The sequence below is a fragment of the Lineus longissimus genome, chromosome 9, assembly GCF_910592395.1.
Source record: "Lineus longissimus chromosome 9, tnLinLong1.2, whole genome shotgun sequence".
Classification (NCBI taxonomy): Eukaryota; Metazoa; Nemertea; class Pilidiophora; order Heteronemertea; family Lineidae; genus Lineus; species Lineus longissimus.
The window spans coordinates 10,414,827-10,438,279 of record NC_088316.1 but is presented as its reverse complement, the minus strand read 5'-3'; the positions used below and the strand labels follow the sequence as shown (position 1 = coordinate 10,438,279).

The following is a 23,453-nucleotide window of genomic DNA, read 5'->3' as shown; positions in this document are numbered from 1 at the left end:
TCACTACGTTTTGAAGGAGTTTTTTCACGAATCAAATCACATGGAAACATTGTCTCGGAGGTCACCTAGGGGTACATATGTACAAGATTTCAAGTCAGTTACACCAGCAGTGAGGAAACATGCCACTATTACCTAATGGCGATGCTGATAGCGAACTATGACCGGTGACCTTGAAAACTAAGTCAAATCAAAAACCTGGGTTATATATTTCAAGCACCCTTATGAGATGCACACACGGTGAAAATTTCATGATTCTAGCTAGCAGCGTTTATAAGATATAGCCAAAAATAGGTTTTCAAAGAGCGCCACCTATATGGCAGAGAAGCAGTCAAATTGCGCTAATTTTCATTTTGAAAGACGGTCTTGCCTAGGGGTACCCACACATCAGGTATGAACCTTCTAGGTCAAGTGGTCAAGAAATGTGCCACTCTTTTGTTGAAAGTTAACGACGACGAAGGATGACCAGGACAGACGCCACAGTATCGTATAAGCTCCCCTGAAAGGCGAGCTAAAAAGTAAATCGTAAAGCAGAAACTACTTTGTATATTTTATATATAATAAAAACTTTATTATTTCAATAAATTTTACATTTGCCTAAAAATTTTACATTTGCCTAAAAAATGAATAACCTTTGGATTCCATTTTTTAAGCAAATTAAAACAGTTGCACATACATGTAAGCCATGAATCTGGTCGTAAAAATAAGATACCAAAGAACTAGCATTGAACTAGCATCCTCAGGGAAAGGGTCAACAATGCAAGCTAATCAGCTCAAGTAGTAATCTGGCGATGAATTATTGCTATGAAGATGCACTGGGCAGCAGCAGCTGAGAAATCATATACCTCTAGCCATTATTCGGCAAGCAAGATTTAGGCTCAAATAACCAAGTAGAAAATGCATGCATGTCAACTTTTAATTTTCTCTGTACAGGTGAGGAGTATAATTATTTTCTTGCAAACTAGCTTGCATTATTGTCTCTTTAGAAAATTGGAGAGCAATTAATGAGCTCTGATGAGTGTAATGAATTTTAGGCCAGGGATACATAGGATTTACACTGTCACTTGTTATGTTTCACTGGTCACAAATAACCAACCCTGGCTTGAAACCATGATGTGAAGGTGAAAAGTGACATCATGAATCATAACATGTGGCCCACTTTTAGGAAACAAATTGTTCGTTTTTCAAGTCAAAAGTGAATAGCATTACATGTGAAAATGTTCACTCGATATAATCGCGGCCTTGTGGAATTGAATTTCTACTATTATGCATTATGACTTGATACATGTAGTATGCTTCAAAGAATAAACCATTCCCCGTAATTCATGAAAACACAAAACTGTCTCTATGGAAATTAGACCATGCATTGTTTTTTTATAATTATTTTGCAATTAATAATCACCATTCAATCCAGAGTCCCAGTTCTTAAAAAAGTAGATCAACTTTGAAATCATCACCAACAAGAAACAAACACTAAGTGATTGTAGTTTTTAATACTGGCCCTTTCAGCAGCTTCAGTTTTGGGTAAGCAGATTAGGTATCTGTATCTGCAGACCAATTAACCTTTCCCACAATCTGCAGTTGAATTGTTTCCATCAGGATGCAAGGCAAAAACAGCTAAACATGGTCATGCTAGTTAAAAGCAGCCATCCTTTTTGTTGGTGGAGGGTTAATGCCGTCCATCTAAAATGGTGCCATCCATCTAAAATGGCAAGCACAAACGATATCCTGCCTGTCAATCATAGATGGTGCACACATGACAATAGCACTCGTGTAAGTCTGAATAGGGCAACCTACTTTACCCACCTAAACTTTTTTCCGGAAGCCACCATGCCCAAGTGAATCATTGGTCACAATCGGATGCGAGTTGGTCACTTCAAAACATTATTACACCTCGTCCAAATATTCTGTTTTCACAAGTAAATTCGCCCGCAAAATCTGGACAACATCAGCAACATTGACAATCAACGATGATCACGTCATTTCCTGAGGAAGTCTTGTGGTGTTCTGATTAAAATTGTTTGAACAATGCTTGTGACTAACTGACATCATTCCGACAACACACATAAATCATTCAGCTGCAAGCATTGCCACTCAACAGAGCCTAGCCTCATCTAGCCTCATCGGTTACAAAACGTACTCGACTAACGGATGCCACAGTATTGTATAAGGTTCCCTAAATGGACGCTCAAACTAAATGGCCAGGTTCCATACCATGCAGTTGCTACAACACGTGTAGAAACATGGAACAAGTCCACGGTAACAAATGATCCGGACTGACATCTGCACCATATGCACACCAGAGGCAATGTCAAACAAGAGACCAATGATTTTAGTAACAGTTAATTCCTCTTTTATGTAATGAAGAGTAATGATTCGAGCCTGTGTAACTTGTGGTCTGTGTGATGTCATTATGAGCTTGCAATATTAGGTGTACATTTACCTAGGTCAGCAGGTTAGTAATGCATAAATACATTGAGGTTAGTTCAAGTTGGTATGGACTGAACTTTTGCTAAGTCGAGACCTTGTGCATGACATTTTTTTGCCATATCACTATGATCATAAACTTATTGTCAAAAAGTTATAATTGTTTTTACAGATGATAGCTTTCAGTTAAATATATGGAGATTGACAAGACAAATCTGCTCAATGCTCCTATAAAAGCTGTGCAATTACATGGAGATTTTCAGGGGTGATGAAATGGTTGATTTTTGCTTCAGATGATTATATTATAAATGTATAAATACTTTCATCTTGGTATCAAGACATAAAATAGTACATATACATAGAAATCGAGTTAAATAACAAATTGAAGTCAGTAAAGCTTCTATTTCTTCCATTCCAGAAGATAAAGACTCAAGATTTAAAGATAAAGACTGACGATTTGAACTATGATTATCTTATTATGACATATCTTATCAGAATCATTTGGTGATATGAATAAAGACTAGCAAACATGGCAAATGCTTTCACTCTAATTTTGTACAGAAAGGCCATGGAGTTTTAGATAAAAGCATTTGCTGGTCTTTATTTATATCACCCAATATCAATATCGCCACCAATGGGCTAGTGGTAAAGGCATCGCCTCATGAACAGTAGGTCTAACATTCAAGGCTAGTGTTGGCTCGCTCAGTGGTTGGTCACACACAAGCTATGGTTCTGTCAGTGTCCTATCTCTCTCATTTCGACAATTTTCAAACCTACTTCAATCCTTATATCTTGTTGCTAATTTTAATTCATTCCCAACATCACAACGACCACAAACTTCCTGAAAAAACATCAAAATTGTGAAATTGTGAAAATTCCAACATGCAAAATTTATTCATGACCATGTCTCAGACCAGAAATTCAAGTAACACTGTTTTATGATTGATCATGTGCATGTAGGGCTGCTTTCATCCATGACAACTTCACGGTCTGCAATGAATTTTGCATGGGAGTGTTTTTTTGCAAAGGCGAGCGATTTCAGGAGTGTTCATGGAAGGACTTGGAGTGAATTGTGCAAGAATACAGGTGCGCGACAGAAACTAAAGGTCCATTTGAGGTACGTTGTGTTGAAATCGTGCCAGAAACAATGAAATGAGAGTGATGTTGAAAAATTCTAAAGGACTATGACAGACCCATAAGTTAAACCTAAATTATGTTACAAACTGCCTTCTCACCAGGCACCTGGCATTAAAGATAAAGGTTAGGATGAAGTTTATGATGAGTTAGGATGAGTGTTTAATAAGCCAAATCTGGCCATCCCTTTCATTTGTACTATAATCCTAAACCTTTTTTGCACCAGTTTACAAAAATATCTTTCAAAATTCCAATTTCAATGATTTTGATTTTGGTGGACAATAAAAATTCCTTCGGTTCTTCCAACCAACATCTCAAAAAGTACTTCTTCACAATATTCATTTTTGCAAATGTAGATCTTTTCGGTAATTCTTCCCCCACCCAAAAAAACCACTCACAAAATACTCCAAAAACTTTGCCGGTTTTTGCAGCAATAAACAGTAATTGTCCTAGCCACAATGACTGTACGCATCACCAAAGCAACAGTGAGAACTCATCTACAACACTGTTATCACTATTACAACATGATTTGAAAATAGAAGCTATATTTCATATACAATTTTCAGGGCTGATAACCCTTGTATACATAACTGTGTACAAATCGAATGCTCGGACCCAATTTTTGGGGGTATCCGAAACATATTAAACAACAATGTGTATTTTGAGCACTTTACTGCCAAAAATCTCGGTGCAGAAATTGCCTACAAAATACTGAACTACTTCTTTGTAGCGAGCATAGTTTTGGAACACAACTGGTGAAGTGATTTGTTAGTTACAATACCCATTTGAAATATAATTATTGTATTAGATTTATTGCACAGGTATCACCCTGGAAAATCAATTGCCCAGCTTGCGAGCAAGCCCCTCAGACTAACCGAGCAGTGGTGCCTGGAATATGCCTGGGAAAATATCTGCATTACCAAAATAGTGAGGTTTCGAAGTTAACGATTACCATTTCCTAAGCGCCTCTGCGGTATTTTTTAATGCGTAAATCACTTGTAAAAGACCAGCCTAAAAACTTGAGATCAATAGATTCAATTGGAATTTTAGACACTCTCATATGTGTATATTACCTATAAGGTTTTATAATTTCAAGAGGAGTGCACGGCGCATATGTGTTTTAGCACTGGTAAATTTGAGTGACAGATCAACAGGATTTTCAGCCGTGCAGGAAGCCTCACGTTAGACGAAAACATCATTGCGTCAAGTCCTCCGTCGGCACCCGATTTTGCATCAGGATGTCGTCAAATCGTAATTGTTGACAAAGGCGTACAAAACCTGCCTAATATAGAACATGCATCCATCTGGAAACTAAAACACTTGGATATCATCTCATCAAATTTTGAGGTAAATCAACCACCCAGTTCATTGGTAGTACACACAAATATCTCTTCGCAAATGGTTTGCAATTTGTTTGCTATTCACAGGACAAACCTGCAGTATTGAAACAACTTTCTCCATTACTAGTACAGGCTAGCTCAGGAAGTCAGAAGGCCTGCCCGATTCTCAGAAGTCTGGGGAATTGATTCTCCAGCTTGGGTACAGGGTGTTAATTTTAGCTGGCTTGCTAGTTTGAAGTTTGAATAATTGTTTTATTAACAATCTTTACGGAAAATAATTTTTGCAATGTTAGTTAATTTTATTGTCAACCAGAAGCGATAATATCTATCTTAAATATAATTAGTCTTGCTTCATTCAAATGGTTACCACTGAGACAGGCTGCTGAAATACTCAGGCTGAGAGAGGGAGGCAATAACAAGATTTTCATCATCATATGAAGTAAGACTAAAGAGCAGTAATGATAGAACTATTTAACTCTTTTGTCATTTTCATGCATGTGTCATGTTTAATAGATTTTGATTATTGTCCTCAGAATCACCAGCTCGCAACTAATTAAGCAATACCTTACCCAACATCTCCAAATTCCCCAATCAGTAATGAAAATCAGACTTCCATCAGTTCAGGCATCTCCTTCTCGAATAGCTCGGCTGTGGATGAATGAAAATGAGGTTTTGCCCAGTAAATTACCACACAAAATTGTATCACTGTGATTTTTGATTTTTCATGGCAAGAAATGGATTTTTAAAAGAAGCATAACAGTTATTCAACTTTGAAACTAGAAACACCATTAATCAACACCCTGTAGTAAATAAGAAATTCTCCCAATAAGAAAACATACATCCTGAGATTCATACATGTAAGGAACAACGAAATACCCAAACTGAACCATTTAGGTCCTAGAAGAGACGTCCTACCCTTGTAATATCTGTACCGACAACGTTAACTGGTCAGCAAATGCGCTACAGTGTGTAGGATGCGATGCATGGCTGCATAGAGTATGCTTAGGAATCAGTTGCAAGGAACACGAGTGACTCAAAGGCCTAACCGCTGTGTGGTTCTGCAATGAAAGTGGGCTGCTAAATGTCAGTACAGTAGAACCTCTCTTAGTGGACATCTCTCTATTGAGGACAACCTCTCTATTGAGGACAACCTCTCTATTGAGGAAAACCTCTCTATTAAGGACACTAGTTTTAGTCCCAAATTGGTTGTTTCCATTCACTTTGACCTCTCTAATCAGGACACCTCTCTATTAAGGACAGCACTTGTCTGTCCCAAGCGTGTCCTTAATAGAGAGGTTCTACTGTACATCACTGTTCATGCACGCAACCACAGGGCTCTCAACATCTTCAAGGTACAGTACACTAGACCCCGACAGTGCTGACGAGGACCAGTCAATCACGAGATTGCGCACACGTCACAGAGTAAAAATGAGAAAGGAAACCATTGATGATGTCCCACCGCACCCTTTCATTTCCGTTCCCGCACAGTTGATTCTTAATTTATAAGTTAATATCAATGGACATTGCATCAATTTTCATAAACGAACACTCTTCCTCCTGTAACTGCGCACACTCCCACAACTGCCACAACCAACTATAAAGAAGTAGAGTAGTTAATGATAATATTGATCACAATAAGAGGTCTTTCAAGTAATGCTGAAAAAAGTTCCAACATTCATACCTTGATATTCAAAAAATTTTTGTAAAAACCATTGGTCCAAAAATTTTCTAACTCATCCAACTGCCTTGTGTGAACGATGATGATAGGGAGGTCGAGAAAGCGGCTTATCAAGGATCCTTGTACATATACATATAAAACTCTGTTGAAAGAGGACAAATTTTGTGTACATTTCTATCCGTATGCTGCAATGCCGTATAAGGATCTGTCAGAAGTCCCTGATCTCAACCTCCTATCAATTGCACTCAATTTTTTTAAATGGCTTTTAGATCAATGCATATAATGTGAATTCTGCTCTAGGTATATTCCAAGAAATTAATAAGTGCACTACCTGCTTGATTTTCAAACCAGGGCCCTTTAGATAGTAATCTTTACATTTTATACCACCGTATTCTTGGGTATACATGTAGTACAATACGACATTGGCTTGATTAGGCTCACCACATACTGTAAAACAGAAGAATTCCCTGGAAGTATATTTTACAACTGAGATACAATTGAGAATACTTGTTTACGATAAACAACTCAGAATGTGAGGTATGAAACTGCAAGGGATTCTATCAGACATAATAGAATGAGTACAGACACAAACTCATGTCAGTAAAGTCTGCTCTAGAGCTTTCTTTGGCCTCTACAAGATTCGTCAGATTCGCGGGTTTCTGACTGTCGGCACCACCAAAACGCTGGTCCATGCGTTTGTTACATCTCACCTGGACTACTGCAATGCTCTCCTCTACGGCATCACGGAACAGCAGTATGGCAGGTTGCAGCGTGTTCGAAATGCTGCAGCCAGGGTTACATGCTTGATTCCCAAGTTTGACCGTATCAGTCCGGTTCTGATGCGGCTCCATTGGCTGCCTGTCAAGGCAAGGGTTGAGTTTAAGATACTCTTGCTCACCTACAAGGCAGTCCATGGAGCGGCACCGGCTTACCTGACTGATATGGTACAGCGCCGATGTGGGTAACCCTATTCCCTCAGGGCTGATGCCGCTTTCCTTCTACAGGAGCCACGCACCAAGCGCATACGTTTTGGTGACAGATCCTTCTACAAGGCGGCGCCACTCCTATGGAATGGGCTGCCCACACACATTAGACTTGCGGAGTCAAAGGCAGCTTTTGGAACAATGCTAAAAGTACACCTTTTTCGAGTGTATTTCAAAGGCGCCTGGGAGTTGGTGAAATTTTTCACCAAATTTGGGCGCTTTAAAAATGCCATATTTGACTGATTGATTGATATTTCATATTGTAAAAAATATATATTTCTGATATTTCATTGAATACTCCCAGGAAATATGAGTGATTGTCACAATATTTTTGCAAAAGTTGCAAAACTTTTCTGCACTCGAAATCATCCTGTTCTACAGTATATTCAGGTAAAAATGAAACAGTAAGCCATTTCTCACTACTGATAAACCCTAGTGTATTAAAACAAAGATAAGAATGATGATTAGTTGGCTGGGAAGCTGTAACTACACAGGCTGTAATTCTCCCATCCTACTCCAGCAGCAGCATTAGATTTAGAACACTATTTTTTTCAGGGGGACAATTCTCATTTTTCCTGGAGGAATCGCCTTGCTCTTATCCGATACCATCTCACTAATGCTTCTCGACAAAACTCCCTGGAAATAATCCAACAGCTCCGTTCCTTTCCAATAAACCTTTGTACCAGCCGTCTTCCCGTTTCTTGTGGACGTGGATGATGTCGCCGACCTTTAGTTCTAATTCGGCCTGAGTCTGTGGTGGATATGGCACAATGCAGCGATACCTGGAACAGAGCAGAGTAACATGTAAATCTCTGGTTCAACAACAAGGAAATATGTGACCCACCATAGCAAAATGGGTTGCATGTCGTACAGAAGATGAGCCTAAAATGACACCAGGGCATAACAGAAGAAATTGATACAATCAGATTTCACAAAAGGCAGACAACAGTGAAATGAATAACCAGTCCGTTTCAACCTGTCAAGCTCTAAGCGACATGCGACTCATTTTGCTGTGGTGGGTCACATATTCTTGACATGCAACACTTTCCAAGTAAGAATAAGACAGAAGAAGGATGGCGTCCGCCTCATGAACGGATGGTTAAAAGTTTGAGTCCTGTTGGCAGCTCTTTCCGATGCTTAGCCATAATATGGCTGGCCCTGTTATTAGGGATGACACTTTATAAAAATAATCAAACTTTTCTTTTTGCTTTGACTGGTCAGGCACTGTACGAAAGGTAGAAAAGAATTTGTTCATGTCAATACTGTCAATATTCTTGGAGACTGACCACTCTCTTTTTTGTAGAAACATGAACAAACTTTTTGAGCACACTACTCTTGTCTTGTTTTTCCAGATTTATGAAGTCAGCAGAAGGAAGTTTGTCCAGAAATTAGGGCAGAATGTGGATTTCATGCAATAGAGTAACCCTGTAAATATTTGTGTCAATTACCTTTCTTTGAGCAAAGGCTTTGGCTTCTTCGGGACTGACTGACTCGAGGTAGCGCTTGCATCAACTGAACTGCTTTTTCTATGGACCACAGGTGGTACAGTAGCTCTTTGTTCCTCAGCTGTCAAGGCTGTTGATTTTGAATGGCTGAATCCATCTGAGGGGAGCTGTGATGCGTGTTGGTGGAAGACTTTAGCTGGTGGAGGTGGCGGTGGGGGTGTCTTTCCCTTTACAACTTTACTCTTGCCAGAGCCTGTAAAACGTTTCATAAAACCTGACGACTTCTCCTTTTCCTTCTTGTCCCTCTGAAATGAGAAAATCTAATGCACATGATTTATCTCCAAGGCGGCCATCTTTCTCATCATTTGTTACAAAGTTGTGCCACAAGTTACATCTAGAAATATCCCACTGAAATGTCCCTCTTGAGTTCAGACCAATTTTGATGAAATGGCCAGCCGGGCGGTGTGCTCACCTGTTGTCAATGAGAAAGTATTGTTTGACCTGTGACTTTGGAAATAAGGTCCACATATCAAATTTGAAGAGTCTGGGACAAATAATGACAAAACGTGTCAGTATTGGTGAAATTTTAGAGTTTGACCTTTGTGACCTTGGAATTTAGGTCAAGGTCAAAATGTTTCTGGCACAATCACAATGTTGAGCTTGTTCAGATTAATCAATGACATACATTTGAAGATCGCACAAAGAAGGTTACTTGTCATATGACCCATTTAGGATTTTATGACATTGTGACCTACTTATACCTGAAAACGGGCACACTGACCTGAATCTTTCTCGTCATGTAGAGATGCCTAATAAGTGTCTACATATCAAATTTTAAAGAGGCTATGATAAATATTTAAGGAACGTGCCACCATAGAGTTTGACCTTTGTGACCATGAATAGAAGGTCAAATCAAAAACCCATGTGATACGTGATGTAGCATTATAATCCACCATACGTTGCTCTTGCTGCAACCATTAGCTTCAAAATGGCAAAAAAATGAGAACCAAAAATAGCTCTGGGCATAACCATCGTGCCACTTTTCAGCCATCCAGCCCCCGCAGCCACGAAACGTGCTCCGCTAACGGACAACAGACGGCGGACACCACAGTATCGTAAGCTCTCCCCAGGTGAGCTAAAAAGCCTTCGGGGAAAGAAAAAGTACGTTCTAAAGTCCTAACTATTTTTAGCTCAGCTGACAAAGTCAGCAGAGCTAGTCAAATAGCTATTCGATTGGTGTCCGTCCTTCCACCCATCCTGCCATCCTTCCATCATGCCATCTGTAGACAAAGTTGGGCATTTTGTAATCATACAACCGAGGCACTTCAAATCTAGTCTTGCTTATAAACACCGCAGAAAATGTTGCTTACGGAAAAAAATTTGGGCGATTCGACTCAAATTAAGCTCCCCAGGGGGCAAAATGCGTAAATGAAAAAACAATTTTTTGACGCTCTATTCCAGCAGATAAAAGCTTAAAATAAAGTTGAAAAGGTCTTCATGATACAGAAGTTTTGATATAAAATAGATTAGTGTCAATTTATATCACCAGTTGGCGGTAGTGAGCAAAACTGTTGTTTGACCCCGGATGACCCCGCTTTAAATTTCCCGCCGAGGTTACCTGGAGTACTATCGTCAAAAAAATGGCGGTGACATTTTTATTTCTACCGGACCGGAGCGATGATTTTGTAAGTGACGAATTTTCTTTTTTAAGCCTTTACGGAAACGTATTTTGGTACGAAACTTCACACGTTTATAGAAAAGATCAACGAGAATGTGTTCAAATGCCCTCATAACGATGAGTTCAACAGAATTTGGTCAAAACAACCTTCGAATGGAGTCAACTTTCTTTGCGAAATTGAAGCGACGACCTCATTATTTATCGTAATTTATGCAGATCTGAGTCCAGCTGATGGGTGATGTTCTGATTTGTGTTCAAACTATTGGAAACTTCGGAAATTAGTTCTATTAGTTCTCCTATTCTGCAGGAGTATATTATAGCCATTGATGTTGACAGCTAAAAGCACGAAAACTTTGTTCAGGTTTCTCGTCCAATCACGTGACTTCTCCAACACTCGATAATGCACTCTTTTCGTCCACGTTTTAGGCCAATCTTCGGCCTGAACATGAAATCTAATAAGTGCAGTACTTAAATCAGATGTTTCTCTCGCCTTGAAAACATTCCTGGGTAAAATCCATTGAGATTAGCCGAGTTAATCCACTTTTTCCGTGCCTAAAATCTCTGCCGCTGAATTCTATAAATAGAAACTATTAACATCGCGGCAGTGTGGTTCCCATTGTGCGCCCTCCCACTTCACACCATCTCAGGAACTTTTACGGAGAGAGAGGGCGTGCGGTAAGAAGAATGGCCAAAATGACGTCACGTTTTCCTGGCAATGTCTCTTGCCAGCATCTTTACAGACAACGTTAGAACTAGAAAACGAATATGTTAATTTGCAAAATTAAAAGCAGATTTCACCACTAACCAGCCAAATCGGAATACGACGGCGCAAAATGTTCTCGCTTTCCTCCTGCTAAAAAACCTTGTTCCCGCACTCCTATTTTAATTTATGCCAAGGAATATGATATGAATGATCTGTTTTCACTTTTTTGTAATTAAATGGTATTCATATAATGAGATCAATAGTAGTGTCCGTGTCAGATCCCATCATGGAGGTATAAATAATTATTTATACCTCCATGATCACATCGTTCAACTAGTCTTCTCTCCCCAGCCCAGGTGCCTCACACGGACCTTCACGTCCCCATACTCAAGACCAACTTTTACAATATCGCCCTCAAAACAACCCTGGAGTCATGAATTCACAGGTGCTCCTGTGAAATCTCAGTTCTAGTTTATTTATCAAACTTTATCGAGGGTTATCGAATCGAATGGATGTGTCGATCGTCGAGGCGGATTGATATGTGGTTAGGTTGTGCGTCCAAGGCGATTAGGTCATTCAGTTAGTTTGAGAAAGATCATGATCATGAAGATGCGTGTTGTGTTATCATAACTGGAAAATAAGTTGAAGTTACTATTAGTACTACGATTCTTACATGAGTAAAAAGTAGACGTTTTAAGCAACACAATAATGTTACTCCCATAAAAAAACTGTCAATTCTCCTTACCACTCACAGAAGCCAAGCGATTGCTGTTAAGTTATGCAGGGGCTTAATCAATTACTTGCACTCCATGTGGGGTGAATAACATTACCTTTTGAACGGCTGGCTGTAGGGGGATGATTGGAACAGCTGGTATACCTGCTGACCTGCTGAACCGAGGTTAATGTTATTTTCAATCCACGATTGCAGGGCACCTGATTTTCGAGATTTCGCGGGAAATGAAATTGTAAACAAACGCATGTGTGCAGTTCAAATGTAAACAAAAATGTATTTTTGGTACTTTTGGTTGCTGGACTTGGGTTTTCCCGCAGTTAGGAGCTGGATCAAATTGGTGGTCTATTGTGCTGTTTTAGTCAGAGGTAGCCCTTGATTATGAAGGGATTTTCAAATTAAGGTGACCATAGTCTTTTATGTGCTCAGCTCACCACAGCTTTCAATACTTGATGTATCTGAAGAGGCGCGCGGAACCTGACATGGCCTTACCAAGGAGCTGCTAACTTTGCCTTTTGGCTGAGACATTGCTTCATGTAGGACTAGGAGGAGCACGCATTTTAAAGTTCTAGTAGTGATAGTTGGTTCGAGCCATTTGGAAGCCGACATGTGAAGGCCTATCTGGGTTCTCCTTCTTCTCCGTATAAAAAGGGGCATATTGCTGACTAAGGAACAAGGCATATTGACATTGCCTCATCATCTCTATGGGACCAATTGATATACTTTTATATGCACGCATACATCGTGCCATTTCAGGGTCCGAGTCTGTGGACAATTGGTTTGATTAATTTGTCTCTTCGATATTGCTCCTTTATTGCATTAGATTTTCATCGCAATTCGATCTATTCAAGATATAGCCAATTTGAACCTGTCTGCGCCAAGGATAGATTGGTTCCAGATCGACTCACTATGACTAGGAATACGCAGTAGAGCACAATGTCATGAAAAACGACCCTTTGTATTGTAAATTCCAATCACCTGCAGGACAGGTCAATTTCTCTCAATAAAATTAATTTTGTTGACTCCTGTAATCTCTACCTTATTAAAAAAAAAAGAAAGTGGTGCTAGTCCCAAACTGGTAATTTCTATTTATTTTGACCTCTGTTAAATCATGATACCTCTCAATTACAGACAGCATTTTGTATCCTTGTGCTGTACAACCCAGCCTGGACATACCACAGTTGTCCATGGAGAAGTCTCATCCTCTCTGACACTTTTTTTCTGTAAAGCTACTGATACAACATGCTGAACTAGGGATATCTTCCGTTGCCTCCTGTAATATTTACATACCATGGCTGATTAGTTCAATCATATTTCATCCACCTGGCAGCTCTGCATTGGAAATTTTAGTGGTATAACGTGTTCTCTTGACCTTCAAACAGTAGTATAAAGCCGATATTTACTACTTTATACCCTCAGTCCTATGTTATTAGGTCATCCAGCTGAGCGCCAGGCCCTTGGGCCTCTTGTTCCTTTCATACATTTACAGAGGCTCCATGAAAGAAGTTAGTTCTAAATCTGTCCAGCAGCCCCCCCCAAAGGAATATTTTTTACTTGCTCAGCAGAGCTAAACTAATATGGTAGGTTTCTCAGTGAGATAACACAGAACTTTAGATAAATCAGATAATTCTTTAGCAAGAGACAGTACATAAAAGTGTTGAAGTTACTCACCTTATCTTTACTGCTACCGATCATATAAGAAGCTCCCGCCACCACATTAGGCGGAGGGTTGGTCGTCCCTGCTGACATGGAATGTGATGTAACTGCACCGTGCCGAGAACAACTGGATGTAGGCGTGGCAGGCAGAGGACGATTATAAACAACACTCCTAGTAGGCACTACAGTGTCTGAAGCAGGAGAGCCAGAAGATCTTGGTGATTGTTGCCGAGAAGAAGACGACTCCACAACGCCAGCTGGTAATGGACACGCAGGTCGAGGTGATACACGCTCTGGTGGTGCGCTATTTCGTCTTTTACTCCTTTGTTCATTAGGCAATATCTGTGGCCGAGCAGGCAGCTCTACGTGTAAGTTTGTACCCTGTGATGATGCATTCCTTGGTATGATTGGAGGAGGCTGGCTAATTGGTGGCGGACCGGTTGTAGGAGTGGTAGCAGACCGTGAAGCAGCTTTACGAGGCAAAATTGCTGGAGCACGTGTCCCCATATTAACCTGATAGTCTAGGCTTGCACTTAAACCCGATTGGCTCGGCGATACGGCCGGACGTGTTAGCACCATAGTTGTATGAGTCGATGCTGATAGGGCATGACTACGAGTATTATCAGGCATGTGTGAGGACCCTGGCGAGCGTTGTGGTGGCGGTTGGTGATGGCCTGAAGACGGCGTGGTCGGTGTGACAGGTGTTGTCAGCAAGTTCTGTTTGTGCCTGCAAGTGAAACACGTGGAATATTTTGAATTTTTTGTGATTCCAAGATGCTTTCAATCAGCCCCACCTCCCCCAACTTGGGGTCAAATCTATTTTGCTGGTCTGCCAATGCTATCGTTTTCAACTGGACACTAGCACAACAAAAAAGAGAATATGTCCAATGACTTTGTATCCACCCATTTGGTAAGAAGATTGTTAACCCTTTGAAGCCCAGACTCGCCTTGAGTCGCCAAAGAAAAACCTCTCCGTTTGCGCGATCACAACTATAGTTGCCAAAACTCACTCAGCAACCCTTCACACTTGATGCAGCTTTATGCAGGTATTCCGAATGTGCGGTAGCTGAGCATGATTTTCATACAAGGTTTATTCTGGTGTCAGAGGCTCCGGAAACACAGGCTTTTTGGGGTGGTATTTCTGTGGAAACTCGGGCTCCGAAGGGTTAATGGAAAGATGTTGCGAAGTTTGGTAAATATATTGTAACATTTGCCACAATTCCTTCGAAAAAATATAACTTTGGCTGCATGAAATGAGGCGGGCTCAGAGCAAGCAGGGCTAAAATTGGGCCGGACAATTGGCTCCAAAGATATAATTATAAAACTACTCTTTCTATTCTAATCACCTGACCAACTGGACATAATTTCCGGGGAAAACACCAATTTTCCCAGACTTGAGGCATGCGCCTTTAAACCATCCATCTTGACACTTCTCCGTCACAGTATAATAATCGCCCTTGATCAGCTGGATTTCATCCTCCTTGATAGGTTTATAATTGTAAAGAGCCACAAAGCTGAAATTGACAATTAAAGTTGAATGATATATTTGTCTTGTTTTGAACTTCAGTTATTTTAATTCTGAAACACATGGATTTGGAATGAACCACACTTAACAATGTAAATGCACTAGGCGCCAACGAAGCCTCATTTTGAATTCAGCGATTATGGTTAGGCAACCAAAACTGCTTATTTGGTGCAAAATGGCGAAGCATTCAAAAAGCATTTAAAACCACATTATTCGTTTTTTGGATGTTTTAGAATAGAAATTGATACCTCACTGCCAGTATTGATTGTCTCACCAAAACCACTCAGTGGAGCTAAAATGTTGGCCAAATGTTGATTTGTTTTGGTGTAAATTTTAGCTCCACCCGAGCGGTTTTGGCAAGACAACCAATACTTCCAATACGGTGTCAATTTCTTAAACCAAAATGGGTATTCCTAAACACCATCAATTGGAACGTCGAGCACAATTGAAGGCAACAGAGCCACAACTACAACTAGGCTATTTTCAAGAAATCTGAGTTAGTTCTACTAAAATCCATAAAGCCATAACTCGCCCCCAGAAAAAGCAGACTGATGGTAGTTTGAAAACTAGACAAAATTTTGCCAAATTCCGGAGAATGGACTCAGCCCGAGTATAACTCTATCACTTTTGGTAGGCAGTCAGATGTGACCAGGGGTCTATTGCCCCTGAAAAATGTGACGAGGCCAAGTTATGGCTCTATGCCCTTCACTGGTTCCACAACATCACTGATTCACTCAGGCTAGCTGATAAAAACAACTGTCTGCCAAAGATCGAGTGCCAGAATTGAGGTTGAGGTTGAGGTCGGTGTCAATGATGGCTTCTCTCCAGCAGTTGGATCATGGGCAACTCTAAGAATCTCATAAGTGCCAGCAAATACCAGAGTAGGTCAACAGCGAGCGGCAACCGATTTCTTCAAATTCTAGCTAATATTTCAAACTTACAGCGGTGGTGGTGGTGGAGGCGGTGTTGATGGTGGAGGACCCAAGGTGTGGCCACTGGGCGTGGTTGGGGTTGTTGGGGCTGTGCCTCGCACACTCGGTGGGTTTAGAGGAATCTGTAATAGGAAGAAACTAATCTGTAAACAGTACTGTGAAGACTCATCAATTTGAGGAGGTTGAATTAATGTTCATGCTGCAACTTATAACTTCTAATATCGTTGCAAACTTACTCTGAAATAAAATGATAACTTTCAGTCTCTAAGAATCTGTCATCAGTTCTGCCATTGATGAATAAAATGATAAGTTTCAGTCTCTAAGAACCTGTCATTAGTTCTGCCGTTGATGAATAAAATGATAAGTTTCAGTCTCTAAGAATCTGTCATCAGTTCTGCCGCTGATGGCGTGGGAGTTACAAAAGTAAGTGACCTGCTTCCAGACGTGGGGAGGAATGTCTAATTGATTTAGATCCAACTAAATTGACACACAACTTTTTAACGACTTTAGACACATTTTAAAGTGTCTGAAGCATCATTTGGGTTCACTGTATACGATTGTATAAATGACTCATAATAGTGATACCCATTGCATTGGCCTTGGGCACCACCATTTTAAATGCGTCAGCCTGATCGACTCTACGAGCATACCTGTGAACTTTGACTGACAGCCTTTGGCACCGTGGTAGCAGATGTGACCGATACAGCAGGGGATGATGTCATAACAGTGGCAGACGCAGGCGTCGGAACAGGTGGCGCTGTAAACGATGATATCAACTCTGCCGAGTAGCGATTCGGCTGAACTGCTACTGTTGGCGACGATGGTATCGTTAAAGAATGCCTTTTGTGGGCAAATAAGGGTGGAGTGGCCTGAAGAGGGGCATCTCCACTCCCACCTGGTGCATTCTGGCCACCACCCGTTGATGACGTCTGCGAATCACCCAGTCCTCCACCTGGGTCAGTACTACTTTGATCCTGATTGGCCGAGCCACGATTGTCTGCATTTATTATATTTCTGAAAAATATACAAGGCAATACATGTAACTCCAAGTAAATCATGTTGTCATGGTAACGGTTATCAGTAGAAGTTGAAAATGTTGGTCAGTGCATACATGTATGGATAATGTAAGTCTGAAGTGTGTGAAGAAGCCGACTGCAGGCTACCGACAGCCTGTGCGGTCTTTTAGTTTTCCTGGCATAGATACGAGATACAATGGACCACAGCTTACAGGCACATGCGATGTATTTGAAGAGCCTTGGTTTTAAGCCTGAATGGCCCAGTTACAAAGTTTCTTGAGTAAATCATTAGCAACTGTGCAATTGTGCCACCATTTTTTACGGCCAAACAAACGATTGATTTTAGCACGGTAGAACGACCTGAACACCGCAAGGTGATCAAAATCTACATTCCAGGTGCCGCCTATCTTCAGGACACAGGTTTAAATAAAGATACCATGTCCAGCTTACATTGTGATTGTGGGACATGGTGGAACTGACTGGGCAACTGTACAGACCTTTACTGGCACAGACACTGGTGAAACAAACTCACATGAGTATACAACAGAAGATGATAGAGAGAGAAAAGGTCTCCTCATGTTAACAAAATCTAAACAGATCCATAGACTTACAGGGATAGTTTTGACATCAGATCTTTACCCGCATCATTCATCTGGAAAAGAACAATAACAATTTATAAGTAGAGAAAAAACTTAGCGAAAAACATTCATCATCACCACAGCAAAACTACTAGAATGTTAACTGACCCAGTACTTGTGAGGATAAAACTGCCTTTCGTTGTATCATCAAGATGCAGACTAAAAAGACCTCAAAATATGTTGTCAAACACACGATACAGCTTTTCTGCTCAGTTTAACGTTTTTGCAATGCCAAGACATCACCGATTACACACATTACAAGGTTATGTCATAACATCTGTCTCGCACTTGTAACCTGTATGAAGTCACAGCATCACTCACAGCAGTTCAAGTCTGCAGTGACTGTTTCCTGTGGGTATTCCACCGAGGTGAATACAGCTTGCAGCGCACACTTAATCACAGACTGTTGCATTGCTCCTCAAGCTTATGGTCTGGTGGGAAAAAATAGTGGACGACTTTGTTTTTATACTTCCGTATCTTTCAGATACCCAAGCCGCCCTCGGTTTAATCAAGACCCCTGCATCCAGATGAGGTTTCAAACAATTATCATTGAAAACGTTGAAAGCCAGTAACCGAGGCCACTGAGAACTGAACAATGCCCACAGCCAGCATCAAAGTACAAGTTGTGTGTCTGAAGAGGTGTAGAAAAAATACCGCTACACATCTCTATTGGTCAGGAAGTAAAGCAGATGATATGAACTATCGGTAAGCGAAAATTAAGAAGAAATTATAGTTACTTGGTTGGGCCATCGTATCAGGTATATTTTCAAGGCTAAACTTCAAAGCGCTGCCAGATCAAGAGACTCAAAGTGCAGTTACTCGAAAGTCATATTGTAATAGCTAAAATACTAACCTCGACAAAGGCAATCGGAAATATCCCGATCTTATCGCCCAATCTCCCCTCGGCCCAGTTATCGTCAACCCTCCGAATAACTGTCAGAACCTCATCCTGAAAATATCAATTGTAAACAGTCTTCATGACCACATGACTATCATCAAAGTATTTTACATTGAATCATGGTCAACAATACATAAAATCGCTATAACCCAAATAATAGATAGGATTCTGACCTCCGTTATTTTTGATTTATTTTCACGATGTTCACCACATTATCTGGTTATATAATGTCAGATCATCACATCCGACCATTCCACCTTAAAGGGACTCTATAGTCAGCTATAGGCAGCAGCCAGGTAGGCAAGACAATGGGTGATATGAATAAAGACTAGCAAATGCTTTTACTACGGTTTTGTACAGAAAGGCCTAGTGTAAATGTACATGGAGATTTAGATCAAAGCATTTGCTAGTCTTTATTCATATCACCCAATGTTACACACAGTACATCAAAACCTTTTACCCCTGTGCGAGGAATATATATAATGCTGAATACAACATGACCAAGTGCCCTTACTGTGTATATCAGTCACCTGAAGATGCCCAATTTAACCTCCTGCTCCTGCTTATAGTCCCCCGTTAAGGCAGGAAGATTCTTGTTGACGAGAAAAAGAAACACAACACCACTCTTCATTAGACAGTACGTGAGCTGCCGTTTAAACCTTGGATACTGCAAGGCGCTGGATGAGGGAACATCTTCCTATTTACTGGTGTGTGAAGATTCATCCGTCTCATTACTAAACCAACATACCTTATGAAATGTCAGACATCCTTTCTCACTCTTGTCATCAATTTGAAAATTATAGAGTGCCTTGCACTTGGGGTTGTTATCAGGTAGTGGAGTCAGAATCTGAAATGAAAACAAATGCTGTTAAAACCAAGCTGTTCACCATATTTTTGTGTTTTTCGATAAATCTTGGCTCCCTCTTTCTTGTCCTTCTTAGGGAAAGATTGCACAACTGGGATCAATCGTTCAAGATCTTGTCAGTTTATGAGCAGAAACTGAACTCAAGAAGGCTGCTGCAGTGGCCATACAAAATTTTTCCAAGGTGATTATCAGTTTATGGATGGAAACGAAATATGGGTGCTCTATCTCCCCATGCTGAAAGGTGAAGGCACTCGTTAACACTGAAGAAATCTTCTTCATATGATCCCAAATAAGCATGGTAAAGATGTGTGACCCACCATAGCAAAAATGGGTCGCATGTCGCACAGAAGATGAGCCTAAAATGACACCAGGACATGATAGAAGAAATTGATACACTCAGATTTCACAAAAGGCAGACTATAGTGAAATGAACAACCAGTCTGTCTCAACTTGTCAAGCTCGAAGCGACATGCGACTCATTTTGCTGTAGTGGGTCACATGTTGGGATCCATCATCCAAGCTGTTCCTCTGCTAAAAACAAACCATGTAACATTATGCAATGTGTCACACATGCTTACCGATGAAAACTACCACTAAGCGACCTTGATAGCCTCCATCGCTGTCATTTGCATATGTATAAGTTGGTTCACAAACATACCTGGACATAACTTGCAGGGAAAAAGCCCAGCTGGCCATTCAGTTCACCATGCAACCAATTGTCATCAACTTGCTTCTGAAGATTTATCAAATCATTTTTCTTGAATGATAGATCTCTGCAAGTAGAAATTAAAGAATACAATCACTGTTAAGCAAAAACATGCTGAGACAGCAGGAGTAACGCGCAGCCATAGCCATCAGTTGCAACTCGGTTTCAATAAACAGAGACAATGGTCGTGAAACCCTGGATGCACACGGGGAACCCTAGGCGGGATCCCAGCATGAAATTTGATTCCCAGTGCAGTGCTGCCATCAATGCTGTTTACTGGGAATTACTCAGAAGACCTGAGGATGTCAACCAGTGAGGTTGATACCTTTTTGTCAAAGGTAAATCATAAGGATCTATCACAAAATTTAAATGGACTGTATATCAATTAATCAAAGCAGATTTGAGGTGCGGTAAATAAAAGGATAAAGCATTGAGAAACTGCGGGGATATCCATTATAAGGTTTCCACCGCCTGTAGATTTAGGGCTACACAGGCAAAAATTCCGATGAAAAATCTATATGGGATCGATGAAAAAGTTATATAGAAAATTTCTATATAGATTTTTTAAAACGGCCTGTATACCAGCAAGGAACTCAAAGTGTTGGTTTTGGTTGAGGATATTTTACAAAACTCTTCATGAATAATTTACTTACCCAGGGTCAGTTCCATCATAATTATAAACTGCTTTGGCACACGGTTGCCGAGCCGGACCACCAATCTGAAGAAAATATGATAAAAAATATGTTTTCCATTGGTGGACCTCACACCAATAATGTGATTTGGCGGGAGATCTTTACAAGGCATGCACAGTTCATTCAAATTCTATTGCGAAGGTGTATTGAACCACAGCCTTTTTGGCTAAATAACTATATCTCATCAAACAAGTCTGTCTTTCAATGTGGGAGAGGTGGTGAACTAGTTTTTAAAATGAAAGGCGCAAATATATTATACAGACTGTTTACAAATATACAAATCTGTTTTATAAGTGTTACATGTACTTAGTTATAGGCTTTTCTTTTTTGTCTGCCAAATTTTCTTTAGTGACAAACAAGAACATGAAATTGGAGTTCACAAGTCTGGTCAGAAGATGTGAACTGTAAGATAAGTTGTTTACTTGATTAACTGTGGCAAAATGTCAAGCTAGAAAAATACTGGGTTCATTGCTTCTTACATGTCTTACCTTCTGAAAGGATTTTGTTGAAGAGCTTCCGCTTGTTCCAAGAGAACCAATAGGCTTTGAAGCCATCAAACCTGCCAGGACTGTCATCGGACTCGTGTTGGAACTTCCTCCTATTCCAAGGGACTTCTGATGGATACCCTCCAAAAGCCGCATCAGCAAAATGTTGGACGGCAATTCGTCCACCGGGATCTCCACCAGAGCACGACATTCCGGACAGCGTAATTCACTTTTCGTGCTGATGATTTCGTCAAGACATCGTTTACAGAATGTGTGCTGACATGGCAGGACTTTGCTTGTTGTGTCTAGCCGATCAAGACACACGGAACATTCCAACAGTTCATTTAGTGCATCCTCATCCATCTGAAAAAAAAAATTTCATTTACATGTATGTATGACTGTGTTGCCTGGTTTTGCCAAAGACTGGCATGGACTAGTCAGCACCCAAACAAACTTCTTCGAAATCATTCATGGTTTTTTTAAGTAAAATTGCGCGATATTTTATCGCCATTTACATCATAACATTGATTCCCATTAAAAAGTGGCAATGTTATGTACAATCTTCCAACGACGGGGTGATATTGTGCAACTTTCAGGGTTGGGAGGGTCTGGTGGACCTCTCCCAGAAAATTTTGGAAGTTTTTAGGCATTTTCCAATAAGATTATAGCTTTCAGAATTGCCTGAGAGATCATCAGTTTCGTAGTCCGAAGGAGGCATTTGGTAATGTATAACCACGCCTCCATCACGGAAAAACAATAATGCTTAAATTATGCATACAATACATTACTCAGTCAAAGAGCGGCACCCAGATTTGCTGGCTTTGATGTGATTGGCTATCGCCAACGCGTGATCTGTATATAATGGAAAAGCAGGGCATACTTTGTGCTTGAGCCGACTTGCTAGTCAATGTTTTGTTATATGATGCGATGGGGTTATTACGGCTTTTACGCAATTGCCAAAATATTCCAGGAACATGACACAACACAATGTTCTTGAGCAGCGAAATATCTTTTTTCGGGAATAGTTTGGCTATCAAAACATGTAAAAAGGGATCTGATAAAAACTCTTTTTGAGCTTGTCGGCAAAGATCAGTTCTGGGCGAGGCTTTCTTCGGAACTGCTGTCAGCTGTGTCTGAGATTTTGTTCAACCACAAATATATGACATATATCGAACCTCCAGTCCAACATTACCTGAAGACGTTGACAGTAGTCAGTACACTGTGACTGGGCTGTGAACTACACACCTCTGTGCATGTCATGTGAAGCTCAAGTCAACATGACATACATGTGTAAAATGATGTATATGTAACAAACATGTAGGCCTATGGGTATGATGCATGCATGCATGCGATGCACTCAGCACTGCACTCGTGCATTGCAGCACTGTCTTCTTTCAATTTTCTTCCAAATTTACTTTTTTTAGAAGGAAAATATGACGACCAATTCAAATAAAATCAACGAATATAACATCGAGTTCACAGAGAGAAGTAGAAGAACTACAGCTGATATCAATGTCTAGTTACCAACAATCATTTCAAATCGTGCAATCGAGTCACAAACCTCGGGTTTGATAATTTTTTTCCATCTTCATCTTTCAGCTTTCAGCCATGTTGCCGTCTCACTTCCGACCAGGCCATTTTCCTGATAACCATTTGCTTTATAACATAGTGCAAAGATATATTTTTAGTGTTCTTTCAAAACTAAAATCTGAAGTAATAAATAAGGCATTGAAATTATAAGACTTATCAAAGGATTTCTTTTAATGCCAATACAGTTTAAATACCGTTTTATTTCCTACTTGTCATTTTTTATTAATTAGCGAGTAGCGATACAGCACTACAGCGACTTTGACCTTTCAGGCTGAAAAAGAAGAAGAAAATGCGTATATTTTATTCTAAAGCAACCAAAAAGACACTGGCGTGAC

General features: G+C 40.3%; 1 protein-coding gene across 2 annotated transcripts; it reads right to left on the bottom strand.

Annotated features, from left to right (window-relative positions):
* Positions 1-551: 551 nt before the first annotated feature.
* LOC135493146 (E3 ubiquitin-protein ligase SH3RF1-like) lies at positions 552-23,161 on the bottom strand. Of its 2 annotated transcripts, none has more exons than XM_064780118.1 (13): positions 23,090-23,161; positions 21,532-21,891; positions 21,005-21,069; positions 20,304-20,418; positions 19,529-19,627; positions 18,736-18,831; positions 17,856-17,896; positions 16,879-17,242; positions 16,238-16,350; positions 15,118-15,285; positions 13,787-14,498; positions 9,008-9,324; positions 552-8,341 (listed from the first exon to the last, which is right to left on the bottom strand). In XM_064780118.1, exons 2-13 carry the CDS (start codon positions 21,889-21,891, stop codon positions 8,173-8,175), a joined length of 2,619 nt encoding a protein of 872 aa, XP_064636188.1. In that variant the 5' UTR covers positions 23,090-23,161; the 3' UTR covers positions 552-8,172. The 2 variants fall into 2 exon arrangements, with proteins under 2 accessions (XP_064636188.1, XP_064636189.1); XM_064780119.1 differs by having other exon boundaries at positions 9,008-9,309.
* Between the last annotated feature and the right edge of the window lie 292 nt (positions 23,162-23,453).